The sequence below is a fragment of the Camelina sativa genome, chromosome 17 (genome assembly GCF_030686135.1).
Source record: "Camelina sativa cultivar CO46 ecotype springtype chromosome 17, ASM3068613v1".
NCBI classification, from domain to species: Eukaryota; Viridiplantae; Streptophyta; class Magnoliopsida; order Brassicales; family Brassicaceae; genus Camelina; species Camelina sativa.
Genome location: NC_141896.1, coordinates 30,450,002 through 30,464,960, shown reverse-complemented (window position 1 = coordinate 30,464,960; position 14,959 = coordinate 30,450,002). Strand labels below are relative to the sequence as shown.

At 35.7% G+C, this 14,959-nt stretch overlaps 2 protein-coding genes, 1 long non-coding RNA gene and 1 other non-coding gene across 25 annotated transcripts; 1 reads left to right on the top strand and 3 right to left on the bottom strand.

Moving 5' to 3' along the window:
* Nucleotides 1–386: 386 nt before the first annotated feature.
* On the bottom strand, nucleotides 387–2,290 carry LOC104757928 (PHD finger-containing protein 1-like). The gene is given in 7 exon segments (XM_019238777.2): nucleotides 387–649; nucleotides 763–890; nucleotides 995–1,205; nucleotides 1,207–1,227; nucleotides 1,229–1,604; nucleotides 1,733–1,818; nucleotides 2,048–2,290. Coding segments are annotated over 6 exon segments (759 nt in total). The 5' UTR covers nucleotides 2,051–2,290; the 3' UTR covers nucleotides 387–649; nucleotides 763–828.
* Nucleotides 2,291–4,517: 2,227 nt separating this feature from the next.
* LOC104757927 (uncharacterized) lies at nucleotides 4,518–9,896 on the top strand. 19 transcript variants are annotated; one of them, XM_087495853.1, is made up of 21 exons: nucleotides 4,553–4,860; nucleotides 4,977–5,089; nucleotides 5,293–5,339; nucleotides 5,551–5,633; nucleotides 5,740–5,860; nucleotides 5,949–6,070; nucleotides 6,168–6,224; nucleotides 6,336–6,552; nucleotides 6,644–6,715; nucleotides 6,804–6,965; nucleotides 7,050–7,120; nucleotides 7,324–7,337; nucleotides 7,546–7,600; nucleotides 7,943–8,031; nucleotides 8,154–8,251; nucleotides 8,341–8,407; nucleotides 8,594–8,625; nucleotides 8,789–8,835; nucleotides 9,010–9,073; nucleotides 9,196–9,294; nucleotides 9,383–9,896. In XM_087495853.1, exons 10-15 carry the CDS (start codon nucleotides 6,894–6,896, stop codon nucleotides 8,192–8,194), a joined length of 342 nt encoding a protein of 113 aa, XP_087351979.1. In that variant the 5' UTR covers nucleotides 4,553–4,860; nucleotides 4,977–5,089; nucleotides 5,293–5,339; nucleotides 5,551–5,633; nucleotides 5,740–5,860; nucleotides 5,949–6,070; nucleotides 6,168–6,224; nucleotides 6,336–6,552; nucleotides 6,644–6,715; nucleotides 6,804–6,893; the 3' UTR covers nucleotides 8,195–8,251; nucleotides 8,341–8,407; nucleotides 8,594–8,625; nucleotides 8,789–8,835; nucleotides 9,010–9,073; nucleotides 9,196–9,294; nucleotides 9,383–9,896. The 19 variants fall into 19 exon arrangements, with proteins under 19 accessions (XP_087351973.1, XP_087351967.1, XP_087351979.1 ...); XM_087495844.1 differs by having other exon boundaries at nucleotides 9,177–9,294; XM_087495854.1 differs by having other exon boundaries at nucleotides 8,341–8,433.
* Nucleotides 9,897–11,492: 1,596 nt separating this feature from the next.
* On the bottom strand, nucleotides 11,493–12,846 carry LOC104757926 (uncharacterized). The gene is made up of 4 exons (XR_002036150.2): nucleotides 12,405–12,846; nucleotides 12,095–12,252; nucleotides 11,856–11,988; nucleotides 11,493–11,779 (listed from the first exon to the last, which is right to left on the bottom strand). It is a non-coding gene; the product is annotated as an uncharacterized LOC104757926 (long non-coding RNA).
* A 150-nt stretch (nucleotides 12,847–12,996) lies between these two features.
* Nucleotides 12,997–14,550, bottom strand: LOC104759768 (uncharacterized). 4 transcript variants are annotated; one of them, XR_015587663.1, is made up of 5 exons: nucleotides 14,381–14,550; nucleotides 13,803–13,995; nucleotides 13,561–13,722; nucleotides 13,229–13,304; nucleotides 12,997–13,145 (listed from the first exon to the last, which is right to left on the bottom strand). It is a non-coding gene; the product is annotated as an uncharacterized LOC104759768 (transcript). The 4 variants fall into 4 exon arrangements; XR_015587662.1 differs by having other exon boundaries at nucleotides 13,803–14,067; nucleotides 14,341–14,549; XR_015587661.1 differs by having other exon boundaries at nucleotides 14,341–14,549.
* Between the last annotated feature and the right edge of the window lie 409 nt (nucleotides 14,551–14,959).

Sequence of the window (14,959 nt, the reverse complement as noted above, 5' to 3'; positions counted from 1 at the left end):
AATCTTCTTTATTTTTTTTTACCACTAAATACTGATTAGTTTTGGGCATATTGAATTTGGTGATATCGTTCTGTTGAGTGAATGATAATTTTGTTTAATAGAGGGAAAAGTACGAATGAAAGTCATTGTCTAAATCTTTGATTATGATTGTTATAATAATTTATTTATAGTTTACTGTGCTTACCATAGCTAATATCAGGTATTAACAGTGAGAGGACATATTTAAGCATTGTGCCTACCACAACTAATATCAAGTATCAACTCCTTCTACCAATATTATCATCTGTCTACTCTCTATGATTGTCCATTATTGAAACACATCTTTTCTCAGACTAGGTTACTGTCTAGGAAGGTACTATATCAATATCAAGTTCGACAATCAGGACGATCTCAAAGTTACCACTCATTTGACTAATCGGTCGCACAAAACCACCAAAAAGAGACAAAGATATGCTATTAAGGATGCCAACTCAAGTAGATTCTGTACAGAGTCTGGCTAACTATCAACAATTACACCACCAAGCTTTCTCATCTGTTTGTTAACCTTGCTCAAATGCAAAGACTCTTAAAGGTAGCGAGTCTAGTGACTAATGTGGAGGAGTACGTCTGGGCTTGAAGACACCCCACAGGTAGTCCTTTGAGTTAAAAGCTGCAAACCATAATCACCTTTATTAGTTTTACCTATTCTTGCGAATAATGAAAAGAACAAACTGTAATAGAAAATAGAGTTCTATTATAGATAAAAAGTTCTCTACGACTTACACCAAAAATCCACTGGTAACATAAAAGAGGTGAAAAGTAGCAGTTCTGCATCATCAAGCAGGCATCTCATCGCCAAATCATTCTTCTCCATTTCACCAACAAGGGAATAGAAAGTCTTTTCATTGTTACTGGAAACCAAAAACAAAAATGGCCAGACACAGACACTTTTTCAAAATATGCATAGGAAGAGAAAAAAAAAAGATAAGAAAGATATCAGTATTTAAATGTATACCTTTGACTGGAAGGGAACTAGGGAAGAAAAAAAGAGCAACACTATCGTCCTTAGGTCCTCCATTCTTCAGAAAGGTTTTTGGCCATATTTCCATCCTGGGAAACATTTCAGCAGAGAGGCAGCCCCATAACGAGCTTGCCTTTTCATGAACTATAGGGCAGGCTAAGCTTGATAGATGAGCAGCAATCCCATCAAAGCTATAGCTGTTCTTCTCCTTTTACAGACATCAACCCCCTAGAAATTGACAAAACAGATCGGAAGAAGACTTACAATTAAGCTGATGTCAGTCCTTTTGCTGGTACCAGCGTTATGGTCTGTACCAGAGTTAGACTCCACTGTTTCTTTAATTGGTGAAGAAGACACCTCCATAGGTTCAACATTGGTAGCATCCTGGAGCCCATGGTCCTCAGCTAAAACTGGGCAGGTGTGATTGCTGCTTCCTTTTCTCTTCTTCTTCTTCCTTTTTCTGTCACACTTCTTCAATATATGTGTAAGCTTAGCAGTCTGGTCAACTTCTATGCTATCAGACTCACTTTCACTCTCATAACAGTCCTCGCATATCCAAGTTATGTATTCCGTAAAAGGAGCCGGTGTTATGCCCACACAATAATTGAAAAAAAAAACAATAGAAACAGGTTATAACACAAATGAGCCAATCCATTTCTCTGGTATAGGGATATACATAACACAACACAACTCAATCAAACTACAAGGGAAAAAATCAAGAACCAAACTCACCGGTGTATACCCTCAATCTTATAAGAGTCACAAAAAACTAGTGCTTCTTCAAAACCAATGTCACCACAAGTTTGACAAACAGGAGCCTGCAACAAAAGGGAAAGAAAAAAAACCATTTTTTGTAATCAAAGATGAAAGCTTTCTAGTCCCTGAATCAAGAGTTACAAGCCCCTATGTGAAATGTAACAACATCAATCAAAATTCTGAAACATACATTTTAGTGTTACAGAGAAACGAATATGAACCCTCAAAACCCAAACACCAAAAAAACATAATCTTTGTCGAAATTGAGAGAAGAGAGAGTGCTAAAGTTACCATCTTTACTCAGAAATTTCGAAATCAGATTGTTTGAGTGATATACTTAGCAACGGGACAATCCAAAAGGAAGACGATTCAGAGCAAACGAGGCTTAGGGTTGGGGGTTTTGATTAGGGTTTATAAGTAGTCGCCTTAACCTCCTCAAATCTCAGTGATTAACTTGGGTGCTCTTAGTCTTAACTTAAGGCGCTCCCTCTGGCCACACAAATCGCTCTCCCCCCTCGCAACATGGATGTCCTCGTCTTATGTTATTCAATCATGTATTTTAAAAAGTCGGATTTTAATGATTTTTGAAATTTAGAGCTCATGGTTTTTATATGGGATTTGAAAGAATTTTACAATAAATCATATCAACTTATCTAAAATCTTTCAAAATTCCAAATTTCCTAAATCCCATCAAATCTTCCAAAATCATAGTTTCAATACACCTCCTTAGTTTTTATAACATAAACCTCCGGACTCCCGAGGAAAGGAAAATAACCATTTTTAAGATTAGAAAAATGGTGCAACCAAAGATTTAATTATCCCAATTTGAAGAGATATATATATATATATATATATATATATATATATATATATATATATATATATATATAATTTTTTTACATTTGAATATAATTTCTTGAAACTAATTTTATTTCCTTATTTTGATTAATGTTTTAATTTTTATTTATTCAATTAGATACCATAAAATAACAAGATCTTTTTTTTTTTTTTTGCAAACCTCTCATTCATTCATTCAAACAGGTAGATGAGTACAATGTTTAAAGGCTTAGCCAACAAAGGACAAGATACAAGAATGATACAAGCAAACTTAAAAGTAGATAAAATGGATAGAAAGTTTGACCAAATATGCAAAAGATGTTGAAAACTTGAGCAGAGAAGCAACAAATCAAGAGGGAATCCAATGGAAGTCGAAACCACATTCACAAGCAGGGTGGGAACATGGTGGATAGTCCTTATCGCTAGACAGTCGGACGTTAATTTGGGCTCCATAACCAATAGACTAAGCTCATTGGCAGGGAGGATGGTGGTTGTGGGTTTAGAGTTGGGTTATGTTAGCTTGAGGTGTGGGTAACCGCATCTACATAGAGTTGGGATCACAATGCCGATGCTCTTCCAATTTTGTAAAGAGGTGAAGTCTCCCTGACATTAGTGTGATGCATTTGACAGTTCTCGGAGCACAGAGGAGATGTGGTGAAAAGGTGAGGGAAGCATCGATAACCACCTCTCCTTGAAGATGAGATCATAATGCCGACCTTCCTCAATCTTCTTTTAACAGCCAACGAGAGCTTGTAACCCAAGTGGGGACTATAAGTATCACTTGTGAGGGCTTAAAGGATCACATAAAGAGTATATGAGGGGTTCAAAACACTCCGGTAACCACCGCTCTGTAGAGTCAGGGTCATAATGCCAATTGTCTTTAAAAAATGACAATCAAGAGATGCATCCCTAGATGAATCTAAGGACAAGATTCACAAATAACTATTGTTCCAAACTAGCAACATTGGGTGGTTCCGTTCCAATTGCAGTCTTCGGATAAAAGGTTCTAAAGTTCAAAACAAAAGGATGCTATAGGCAAAAAGAGATTTAGGACAGACCTGGGAAATTGAAGTACACTTCTTGGATCAAAAAGCCTTGTCTAGATCTTGTGCAGCTCTAGCATCAAAACAGAGCTCTCGTCCAGCTGCAGCCAAGTAACACACTTGGTGAGGGGATCTGAATCTGAGGAACAAGGAGATGTTAGGGTTGACATCCAAGGGAGCCGGTAAGAGAGACATAGGCTAGAGTTTGCGATGTGGTAAGAGGGATCAGATTTAGCGTTGAAAGGCTGGGGGCACAAGAGAGACAGCTCGTCGAGGAAACCCACCAGATGAGCAGAGAAGGGGACGAGAGGATGAAGCTGAAGCAAGGTCGGAGTAGCAGATTGAGAACTCGTTGAACCTCCGGTGAATTCAAACTGGGACCAAATTAGGCTTATAAGACAATAGAAAACGCAGAGATGCACGGACAGTATCCCAGCGGTGCCGATTGAATTCAACGCCGTCGGAAGAAGATGCCTTGGAAATTGTGCCAGAAAGAGAGCGGCTAGGGAAAACTTCTATTAAATAATATGTTAGTATTAAAGATGGGCAAGCCCAATGGGGGATATATTTTAGGGGTTCTTAAATTATTTATTCATATATTTTGTAGTTTGAGATGATTAAGAACTTTGGGTTTGTTAATTAAAAGTTTTTCTCCCAATGGTGGGTTCTTATTTTGAGTCTCTTAATTATTTTATTTTTTTGAAAATAAAAAAATTAAATTAGAATATGAAATTATTGCATTTGAGATATCTATCTATCTATCTATATATATAAAGTATAGTTTCCTCACTCCTGGTGCTGCCACCACAGCATTCTCTCATTTGTTGTAAGCCCATATTTTCAAAATAAGCCCATATATTTTATTCTTTTATGTTAATGTTAAAGCCCATTTAATTTCCCCAATTTTTGTGAGATTATCCACTAAGCCCTTTTGTTTTTCTCCGGCGGAATAAAACTCCTTTTCCCCGATTCCACAACGTACGACGGCGGTGTTGACCTGAAGCGTCCTCCTCTTCTCATTTTTCATCCTGTTCTCCTAATGGAAGCAATAAATGGATTCACTCGCTTCCATCTTTGAAATAAATGTTCTCCAATCCTACACAAAACCTTTCGCTGTCTTCCTTCTCTTCGATCTCCATTGTAACGTTTTTCTATTAAAGTGACTTTATCCCATTCAATGCTCAATCTTGCAATTGAAGACCCACTACTCTATCTTTAATTGGTGTAAGTCCTATATAATGTCTTCTGCTCCTATTGATGCTTCATTTTATTGTCTTCGACTATTTGATTTCTCCTCACTAAAATGGATTCCCCTATCGTTTCATTTGAAAATCTCAAAGCTGGTCGCCTTCACCAACAGATCGTCGGAAGAATGCTTTGTCACTGGCCTGCTCGGAATGTCAAAAAAGGAGGCCAACTCATGGGCATCGACTTCCTACTTATTGATGAGAAGGTTGTTTCTATCTTAACCCAATTATACATTGAACAATACTATACTGAACGCTCTAGATTTAAGAAACCACTAGCTGACTTTAATAACGAAACAGATTGAGTTTTTGCTTAATCAATTAATAAATTGGTTTTGGTTTTGGTTTATTTAGGGTGTTGTTTAAATTCTGACTTTAAAATTAACCATGGTTACTTCTATATGTGCAGATCAAAGATGGTATGAAGGATGATGAGGAAGACTTAGACTGTTTAAGGTTTTTTTCGATCATCGACACAATTTAAGTGAATACTGAGGTTTTTGTTTTTTTTGGTTCTGTTTCTCTATATAGATGTAGGAGAGATATATGGTTCACATTATTACGGATGATTATGCATTTTGAGTCTTCGTCACTTTAGAACAGACTCATAGCTTAACGAATCTGTTTTATTAATCTCGAGGAACTCATTTTTTTTTATCTCTTGCAGGAACTTCGTCTTAAAACAATGGCAGGGGCTAACCAGCCAGCATACAAAGACATCTTCAATTGCGTTTAACGAAGTCTAAGCAGGTATGAAGCTTTTTCACTTGGATTTTAAGATTTCTACATGTGGGATTTATTGTTTGTACTTAGGCTGCTATTTCACACTTAAAAAACTAATGATGGTGGTTCTTAGAATCGTTGATGTGGTGCAGGTATCCTTTTGGTGTCTTTGCAAGTGAGGACTAGTGGAGGACTTTGTTTGTTTCCATGGTGTTTCTTCTACTCTCATCTGATTCGACGACGTCCAAGTTAAGGTATAAATTCTTAAGGATTTAGGATTTATTAATGGTTGTCACTTTAACAACTACAAAGTAACAATGGTTCTTCTAATTCTTTGTGCAGACCGGTGAGATGGTTTGAAGAATGAAAAAGACTTGGACTTCTTAAGGTTTTGTTTCAATCATCAACAATTGAATAAATATAAGGTCACCTTTCATCCGATGGAAAAAAACTCTTCTTGATCTGTAAGTAAACTCAAAATCCTCTCTGCCTTTCTTTTTTTGTTCTGTTTCCCGTTTACTCAACCCATAATAATTTTTTTTTGGGTTATATTCAATGCAGCCCATTGGAAGTTGTCCTAGAATTGTGGACACCACCATCATCAACACTCATGCAGCTGTAATTCAGACTTTGGGGATTCATTGTTTATCTATTTATGGTTTCATTTAGGTTGTTGCTTAAATTCAGACTTGAAAGTTAACGATTTTTCTTCTAATTTTATATGTGCAGATCAGAGATGGCTTGAAGCATGTAGAACACACTCACACACACACACACACACACACTCTTCAGTCTCCACTCTTCACCAAATAGAATAAAAGTTTAAGAGAGAGCGACTCTCTCCCCCTCTCTCTCTCTTGGTAGTTGATGATTTTGAAAAATGAAGAAGACTCAGAACAGAGGAATGATGATGATGACCCAAACAACAACAACGACATCGATGGTGGTACAATCATCTTCTTGACCGTAAAAATACAATTTTCCTACGATCACTGTATCTTCTCTTCTAACTCTCAGAATCGTTGATGAATTAGCAGGATATGGTGCAAGTGAGGATTGGAGGAGGACGTTGTTTGTTTTACTCTCATCTGATTTGACGACAAGTAAAGGTATTAAGTTCTTGGGAATTTAGGGTTATTTATGGTTTTCACTTAGGCTCTTACAAATTAACGATGGTTCTTGTCAATCTATGTGCAGACTGGGGAGGTGGTTCGGAAGAACAACGTTTCATAAGAAAAAAACTGGTCGGCATGCGTGCTCACAGGTTAACAACATGAAACTGTTTCAATGGTGATTGATTATTTTCGACTCTATTCAATATGTCTTCCTCCTTGTCCACTTCAAATTCTCCATCCAGAGGTGAGTCTAACTTTCTTTAGATTTTTATTCTTTGTTACACAAATTTAGATCGGATAGAGACTGAGATATTTTAAATGGTTTTAGGTGTTACTAGCTTCTTCAGATGGAGATTTAAGGCTCCCTTTGATCCGATGGAAAAATTCTCTTCTTGATCTGTAAGTAATCTCAAACTCCTCTCTCCCTTTTTTTGATTTGTTTCTGTTTCTCTAGATGGAGGGAGGAGATATAAGGTTCAGTTTCTTCGCATTATTACATATGAATGATGCATTTTGAGTCTTCATTACTTTAGAGCAGACTCATAGCTTAAGGAATTTGTTTTATTAATCTATGATTAACTCATTTTTATTTTCTTTTACAGATCTTTAAACAATGGTAATGGCTAACCAGCCAGCAAACAGAGACATCTTCAATTGCTTTAACGAAAGAAGTGTCTAAGCAGGTATGAAGCTTTTTCACTTGGATTTTAAAATTTATACATGTGGGATTTATGGTTTGAACTTAGGCTGTAATTTCAGACTTGACTAACGATGGTTCTTAGAATTGTTGATGTGGTGCAGGTGTTGTTTTCGTGTCTTTGCAGGTGACGATCAGTGGAGGACTGTGTTTGTTCTACTCTCATCTGATTCGACGACCAGGTTAAGATATAAAGTTCCTGGAGATTTAGGTTTTATTTATTGTTTTCACTTAAATTCTTACAAATTAACAATGGTTCTTTTAATTCTATATGTGCAAATCAAAGATGGTTTGAAGAATGAAAAAGACTCAGACTTCTTAAGGTTTTGTTTCAATCGTCAACACAATCCACAAGTGAAAACTGGGATTTTTGTTTTGCTTGTTGTTGTTTGTTTTTCTAGATGGAGGGAGGAGATATATATGGTTCACATTATTACGGATGAATGATGCATTTTTGAGTCTTCATCACTTAATGAATCTTTTTTATTATTCTACGAGGAACTCATTTTTTTTTCACTTTGCAGGAATTTCATCTTTAAACAATGGCAAGGGATTACCAACCAGCATACGGAGACATCTTCAATTGCTTTAGCGAAAGAAGTGTCAAAAGCAGGTATGAAGCTTTTTCTCTTGGATTTTAAGATTTATACATTTAGGATTTTATGGTTTAAACTTAGTATGTTATTTCAGACTTAAAAAACTAACGATGGTTCTTAAATCGTTGATGTGGTGCAGGTGTCGTTTTGATGTCTTGGCAAGTGAGGATCAGTGGATGACTTTGTTTGTTTCCATGGTGTTTCTTCTACTCTCATCTGATTTGACGACAAGTAAAGGTATTAAGTTCTTGGGGATTTAGGGTTTATTTATGGGTTTCACTTGGGCTCTTACAAATTAACGATGGTTCTTATCAATCTATGTGCAGATTGGGGAGGTTGATTGGAAGAATAACGTTTCATAAGAAAAAAATTGGTCGGCATGCGTACTGACAGGTCAACAACATGAAACTGTTTTTATGGTGATTGATTAAATTTGACTCTATCCAATACATCTTCTTCCTTTTCCACTTCAAATTCTCCATCCAGAGATGAGTCTAATTTTGTTAGAGTTTTCTTCTTTGTTACACAAATTAAGATCGGATAGGGACTGAGATTTTTTTTTTTTTTTTTCCGTTTTAGATGTTGCTAGCTTCTCCTGATGGAGTTATAAGGTTCCTTTTCATCCAATGGAAAAATTCTCTTCTTTGATTTGTTCTGTTTAAAGTTTACTAAACTAATAATTATCCTAGAGTTGTGGACACCACTTCTATCAACACTTATGCAGTTGTTTAATTCTAACTTTAAAATTAACGGTGGTTTCTTCTATATGTGCAGATCATAGATGGTTTGAAGAATGATGAGGAAGACTCAGACTGTTTAAGGTCTTTTTTCGATCATCGACACAATTTATAAGTGATACTGAGATTTTTGTTTTGTTTGGTTCTGTTTCTCTATATGGATGGAAGAGAGATATATGGTTCACTTTATAACAGACTCATAGCTTAATGAATCTGTTTTATTAATGTACGAGTAACTAATTTTATTTTCTCTTGCAGGAATTTCATCTCTAAACAATGGGAAGGGATAACCAGAGACATATTCAATTGCTTTAACAAAGAGGTATGAAACTTCTTCACTTGGATTTTTAGATCTATGCTCTTGGGATTTAAGGGTTTGAACTTAGGCTGCTATTTCATACTTAAAAACTATCGATGGTTCATAGAATCGTCGATATGGTGCAGGTGTCGTTTTAGTGTCTTTGCAAGTGAGGATCAGTTGAGGAGTTTGTTTGATTCCATGGTGTTTCTTCTACTCTCATCTGATATGACGACCAAGTAAAGGTATAAAGTTCTTGGGGATTTAGGGTTATTTATGGTTTTCACGTAGGGTCTTACAAATTAACGATGGTTCTTGTTAATCTATGTGCAGATCGGGGAGATGGTTTGGAAGAATAATGTTTCATAACAAAAACTTGGCCGGCGTGCGTGCTCACAGTTTAACACCATGAAACTGATTCTATTGTGATTGGTGATCTTTGATTCGATACAATACGTCTTTCTCTTTGTCCACAAGCAGGGGCGGACCAAGAAAAAATAAATAGTGGTGGCAGATTGTCACCGGGTGGTGTCGAACCCTCGCCCTTGGAGATATTCTAACGTTTTCTCAAGCCATTATGCCACTTATCTTCTTTTGCTTAGCGTAAAAATTTGAAGATTTTTAATATTACTGGTGGCAACTGCCACCACAAACCATAACGTGGGTCCGCCCCTGTCCACAAGTGAATCTAATCTCCTTTATCCCTAATTTTATTCTTTGCTACACAACTTTAGATAAGAGACTGAATTCTAATCTCCTTCCACCATATCTCCTTTATCTCTGATTGATACCAGACTTTTAAGACTTTTAGAAAAAATAAAAGCATTGACAGCCATTTATTTGTCAATTATACTTTTTTTTTTTACTTTTTTTTCTTAAAAGCGTTGTGAGTTACTTTTCTTTTTTACACATTAATTATTCTTTTTTTTTTTCTTTAAGATCCATTTCAATAATAATTATTTTTATTTTCATTATCATTATTTTAATATATTTTAATAATAAAAAGTAACAGCTTCAGTTTTAAAAGTATTTGTTACCAATTTAATTTTAACAGTTAGAGTTTTTACAGTTAAAGCATCTACAGGCAAATTCTCTACAACTAAAATTTTAAAAGTCTTTACAGCCACAAGTAACAGTCGTTACCAATCAGGTAAGTGATATACAACATATATATTGTTGAAAATAATATTTCTTTGTTATATCAATTAACATTATTTGGCAGCACAAAACCATCACCAAAGACAAAGAAGGTAAGAGATGCACACACCTTTAGAAAACTAAAGAGATTCAGAAATACGAGTACCACAATCAGATAACCGTAGCACTAAAATAATATGAAAATGAAAACCGAGCCAACAAAAAAACAACCCGGACTGTATAAAATAACAGCAAGATAAACACGAAAATTAATTTTTCCCAAAATACAACTCACATCAAATCCAAAAAATCACTCAGAGAACAAATGGAAAAAAAAATTACAACTAAGAACACAAAAAAAACTCCAACTTAATTAGGAAATCTAAGAAAGACAACACATTTTCATATAAACGAATTTGCATACCAATTAACACTTATGTTTACCAAAATCAACGGGGGATAACCAAATATCCCCTACAAATGCCAAGCGAGGAGGAAATCAACCAAATACATGAACCCAAAAAAAATGGATATATGAAAGGGATGACTGAAAAAATGATTACGAGCATTTCAATACTCAAACTGTCCTTTAGATAGCAAACATTGCTCTTCTCCAATCTGTTCACGAGGACATCAAATTTTGAAAAAGAACTAATCCATTCTCAACTCAATAACATACAAAAATGATCCAATAGACCAACTTTAACTACACAATGTTAACTTTTCTCATTATAATTTTCAAAGAAAACATTAAAAAAACACACAAGATAATTTCAATTTTTTAAATAAACAGCAAACTAAATTATACTTACTGCAAAACCTATTTTTTAAAAAAATATCCAACAAAACAATATAAGCACTCAAATCAAATACAAAAACAGACAAAAAAATGAATTTACATAACCAAACAATAATATACATAAAAAAGCCGGAAATATACCTTAGTCTAACTACCGCGCGTAGCGCGGGTCGATTGCTAGTATATTTATAAAATTATTGCATTTCATAAAAATTAAAACATAGGAAACATTAAAACATAATAAATGACAAGTAAAATACATAAAAAGAGGAAATGCTTACCATAATACCAACTGCAGAAACAATCTTGAGAATAAAATTTTAAGCTAGCCACATTTAAGAAAAAGCATACGCAATCTTGTTCATAAACTCACCCATAACTCCCTCTTTGATGGGTGTAATTTGGTAACTTTTTATTCGCTAAAACAGAACCGAAAAAGAACTATATTCAACTTGTAAATTTTGTGACAATGCAGAGATAGAACCAAAATATAGACCAAGAACAACACTTACTAAACACAATGTTCTTATTCATAAAGAAGGTACAAATAAAGAAAATTATATGTTGATGCAATATACATATTAATTGTCCTCGTACTACCAAATAGACACCAATGCAATGCATAGACAGCTTCATAAATGGACAGTTTGATTGATTTCAGAGAAATCTCAGACTGTGTTTGAGAGACTAGGATCTGGAACGTTTCTGTCGGTAATATCACTCGTACACAAGTTCTGATCATAACCATAAACTTCATGCTGCATCAACCCGGAGTTACCCATACTAGACATGTTCTGATCACAACCATAAAACTGCATCTGCATCAACTGATCCAGCCCATAGTTTGCAGAGAAAATAAAAGAGAAGTACCTGGTGTTTGGAGATTTCCATATCCTTGATCCTTGTAACCATTGTCATAAAATAGAAGCAGTCAACAACGAGCAAGAGGCTCTAAACAAAGATAATCTCTCTCTCCCATCCCATCCCCACCAAACATATGAATCTGGAAGTAAACAAGTAAGCAGGAGCAGCTATGTGACGTGAGTGATTCATTACATAACCATTGACACATGAGAAAAGTTTGATTCCAAGACGTGTATATGTCTTACAGCTAGATGTAACAACATGTTGGTAATAGTATCCAGGCTGTGGAACAGAGGCAATCTGAATGCCACCAGTCTTGTCCCAAGAAACATGAGCATTACATTTATACTTCAAATACCAATTGAGGCCAGAAGCAATCTCAACTCCAGTTGTGCCTTTAATCCTGAAATCCAAGTTAGAAATAAACAAAGCTTGGAAGAGAATAGTCTCTGGTAGCTACTCCCACCACAAACATCCTATTGAAACAAAAAAAAACAATCACTACTGTAAAACCTAACTCTAGCACAACAGGGTTAAAGGCAAAAAAGGAAGAACCTTTGAGATAATTCTGAAATCAAAGCTACGAAATTGTGTGGGAAGCAGTCTTTGCAATAGACCCTTAGCTGCTGATTCTTAGCTGCTTGAGCAAGAGCAGCAGTGGAGGGATCACGGTGGAGGTAGTGAGATCAAAGCCTGCTTTTTATAGTGTTGGCCTCTCTGCTCTTCTCGTAACTTTCAATTTCAATCTCCAACGATTCCAACCAATTCAATTGATGAGACCAGAGTCTATCATCAATCTCCTCCGATTAAGAGATTCGCGACAGAGAGCGAGAGAAAGAGAGAGGAAGGGAAGAACACAATCGGGAAAAAAAATGGTTCTCAATAAATCTCTTCGTCAAACCATGCGCTGACACCTCACCGCCTCTTATATTAAATCGAGTATACTAAATAAGAGGAGCTCTTCTTCTTTTATTTTCTTTCTGATTTATTTTCTTCCTACTTTTCCAATAAAACCTCTCTTAAAAGCCCCTGTTGGGGATAACCTAAGGGCATGTGCATCGGTTAGGACTAATATTTGGTCCTTCAAATATTTTGTTCCTATTTTGAGAGTTTCTTAAGTTATGTATTAGCATTGGTGTCCTTCAGATTTTGGTCCTTCATAATATTTTTAATTTAAAAAATTAATTATTTAAATAAATATGTAAAAACATATTAAAGTTTTAATTTACACAATCGAAACACAAACACAAGCTTTTCTGAATGTTTGGCAATTGCTAGGGCCGTGTTGTGGCCAACCTGAACATAAAACAAATGTGTTAGTGTCTGACTTGAGCATGACTCTGTAGATTGATGGCAAAGTGGGAAAGAGATCCATTTACCGTCTTAACATTGTTTAGTGATAGCTCCTCCAGACAACGGCCTGTGGTTTCTACAAATGCAGCTACAGCTTCATCACTATAGAGAGACATATGAAGCGTTTGTTAACTTTGACATTCAACACAACCATCACAGTTCACAAAAACATGACTATGTGTATTGGTTTGACATCAACAGAGTCATTTAACTTAGTAACACCATAAGTTTCTCACACATAACGGAAAATAAGAAAATCATGGATCAACCTTGTGTGGTTGTACCAATATAGCATGACCATTCAAATGAGAAAGTAACTTTTCAGTAAGCATGAATACAGATGGGTATAGAGACTTGCCTAAAAGAGTTGCGACAAAAAATCAATTTCTCTAGAGCTTGACAGCCATTTGCAAGGTAGCCCAAAGAAGAATCCGTCAACTTACATACGTTAGCCAGGTCAAGCACGGTTAAATTGGGACAGTTTTCAGAGATGATTTTGATAGAAGAATCAGATAATTTCCTGCACCAAATTCCCAAAGCCAAATAAGAAAATAGTGACCGGATCAAAAGGGGTGAAACAAGGAAATTCAAGAGGCATACCCAGAGTTGGTCAAAATTAGCTGCTTCAGGGTCTGTCCTCTAGCAGTAACAAACTCCTTCAAGAACTGACCCTTGACTGAAGGAAGATCCGCAAGGGACAATATTTCCAACTTCTCGAACTTTTTTAATGCTGGTAGAATAAGCTTCTTAAATTTTGATCATTATCTCAGCAGAAGAGAGCCCTTACGTAGACCTTCAAGAAGCACGATTGAAGTTAACAAGAACCAACTTTAATTCAAAACCACCACTCGCTATGTTCCAAGCTCTAACCATGATTGAATCATGAAATTTCAATGGTAAAAAAATCTGATCAGATCAAGCAAACACATTCTATTCCCTCCTTAAAAAAAGTTGAAAACTTTATTCCAATTCATTTATAGATCTATGATAAGATGCAAAAATCACGAAATCAACATCATTCCAAGAGCATGGGAAGGCAAAGCACGGAGTGATAGACTTGGATTTAACAAACCGCGGAAAGGATTGATCGAATTCGTCAGATTGAGAAGTTAATCAGAGAGAGAGTGAGGAAAAAAACCTTGAGGGACGAAGAGGAGTCATGCGAAAGGAGTAGTCACCTGAGAATGCATGAAACCGCCGCCGACAAACTCGCCTCCGTCGTCCATCGATTCACCGTTTCGTCGAGAGAGAGGAAAGAGAGAGATTCTGCAAAAGAAGAAAATGAGAGAAAAAAAAATTCTCTCAACGCCTGCCACGTGGACGGACGGACGGAGTAAACAACGTCCCATAATAAGAAACGTATCTTCAATAAATAACAAATTTACATTTAAATTAAATCGATTAATTACGAAGGACGGTGCATAGGACTACCGATGCATATGCCCTAAGATAACATATATTATAACTGAATTTCGTGATACATATGGAATTATGATATTATAATATAATATGTGTCATGCAAGTTATACTAGTATAAGATCCGTGCGATATGTCAAATATTATCAAAACAAATGATCACTAATATCTATATTTGATCCGAGAAAGGATATCGATGCTTGATGGTGTTTTAAGTGAGTTTTTTTTTCCATATTTGAGTTGAGAAAGGATATCACTTCAAATCGTAGAGAAAAAAAACTCACCTACAATATCCTTCAACATCTATAGACCAGTAATATCCATGTTATCCTCTTGATAAT

Coding starts and splice junctions, on each gene's coding strand:
- LOC104757927 (XM_087495847.1), top strand. CDS start 6,894: ATGGTGATTGATTATTTTCGACTCTATTCAATATGTCTTCCTCCTTGT. Junction 6,966..7,049: donor TTCAAATTCTCCATCCAGAG/GTGAGTCTAACT, acceptor AAATGGTTTTAG/GTGTTACTAGCTTCTTCAGA. Junction 8,032..8,153: donor GAAAGAAGTGTCAAAAGCAG/GTATGAAGCTTT, acceptor GATGTGGTGCAG/GTGTCGTTTTGATGTCTTGG.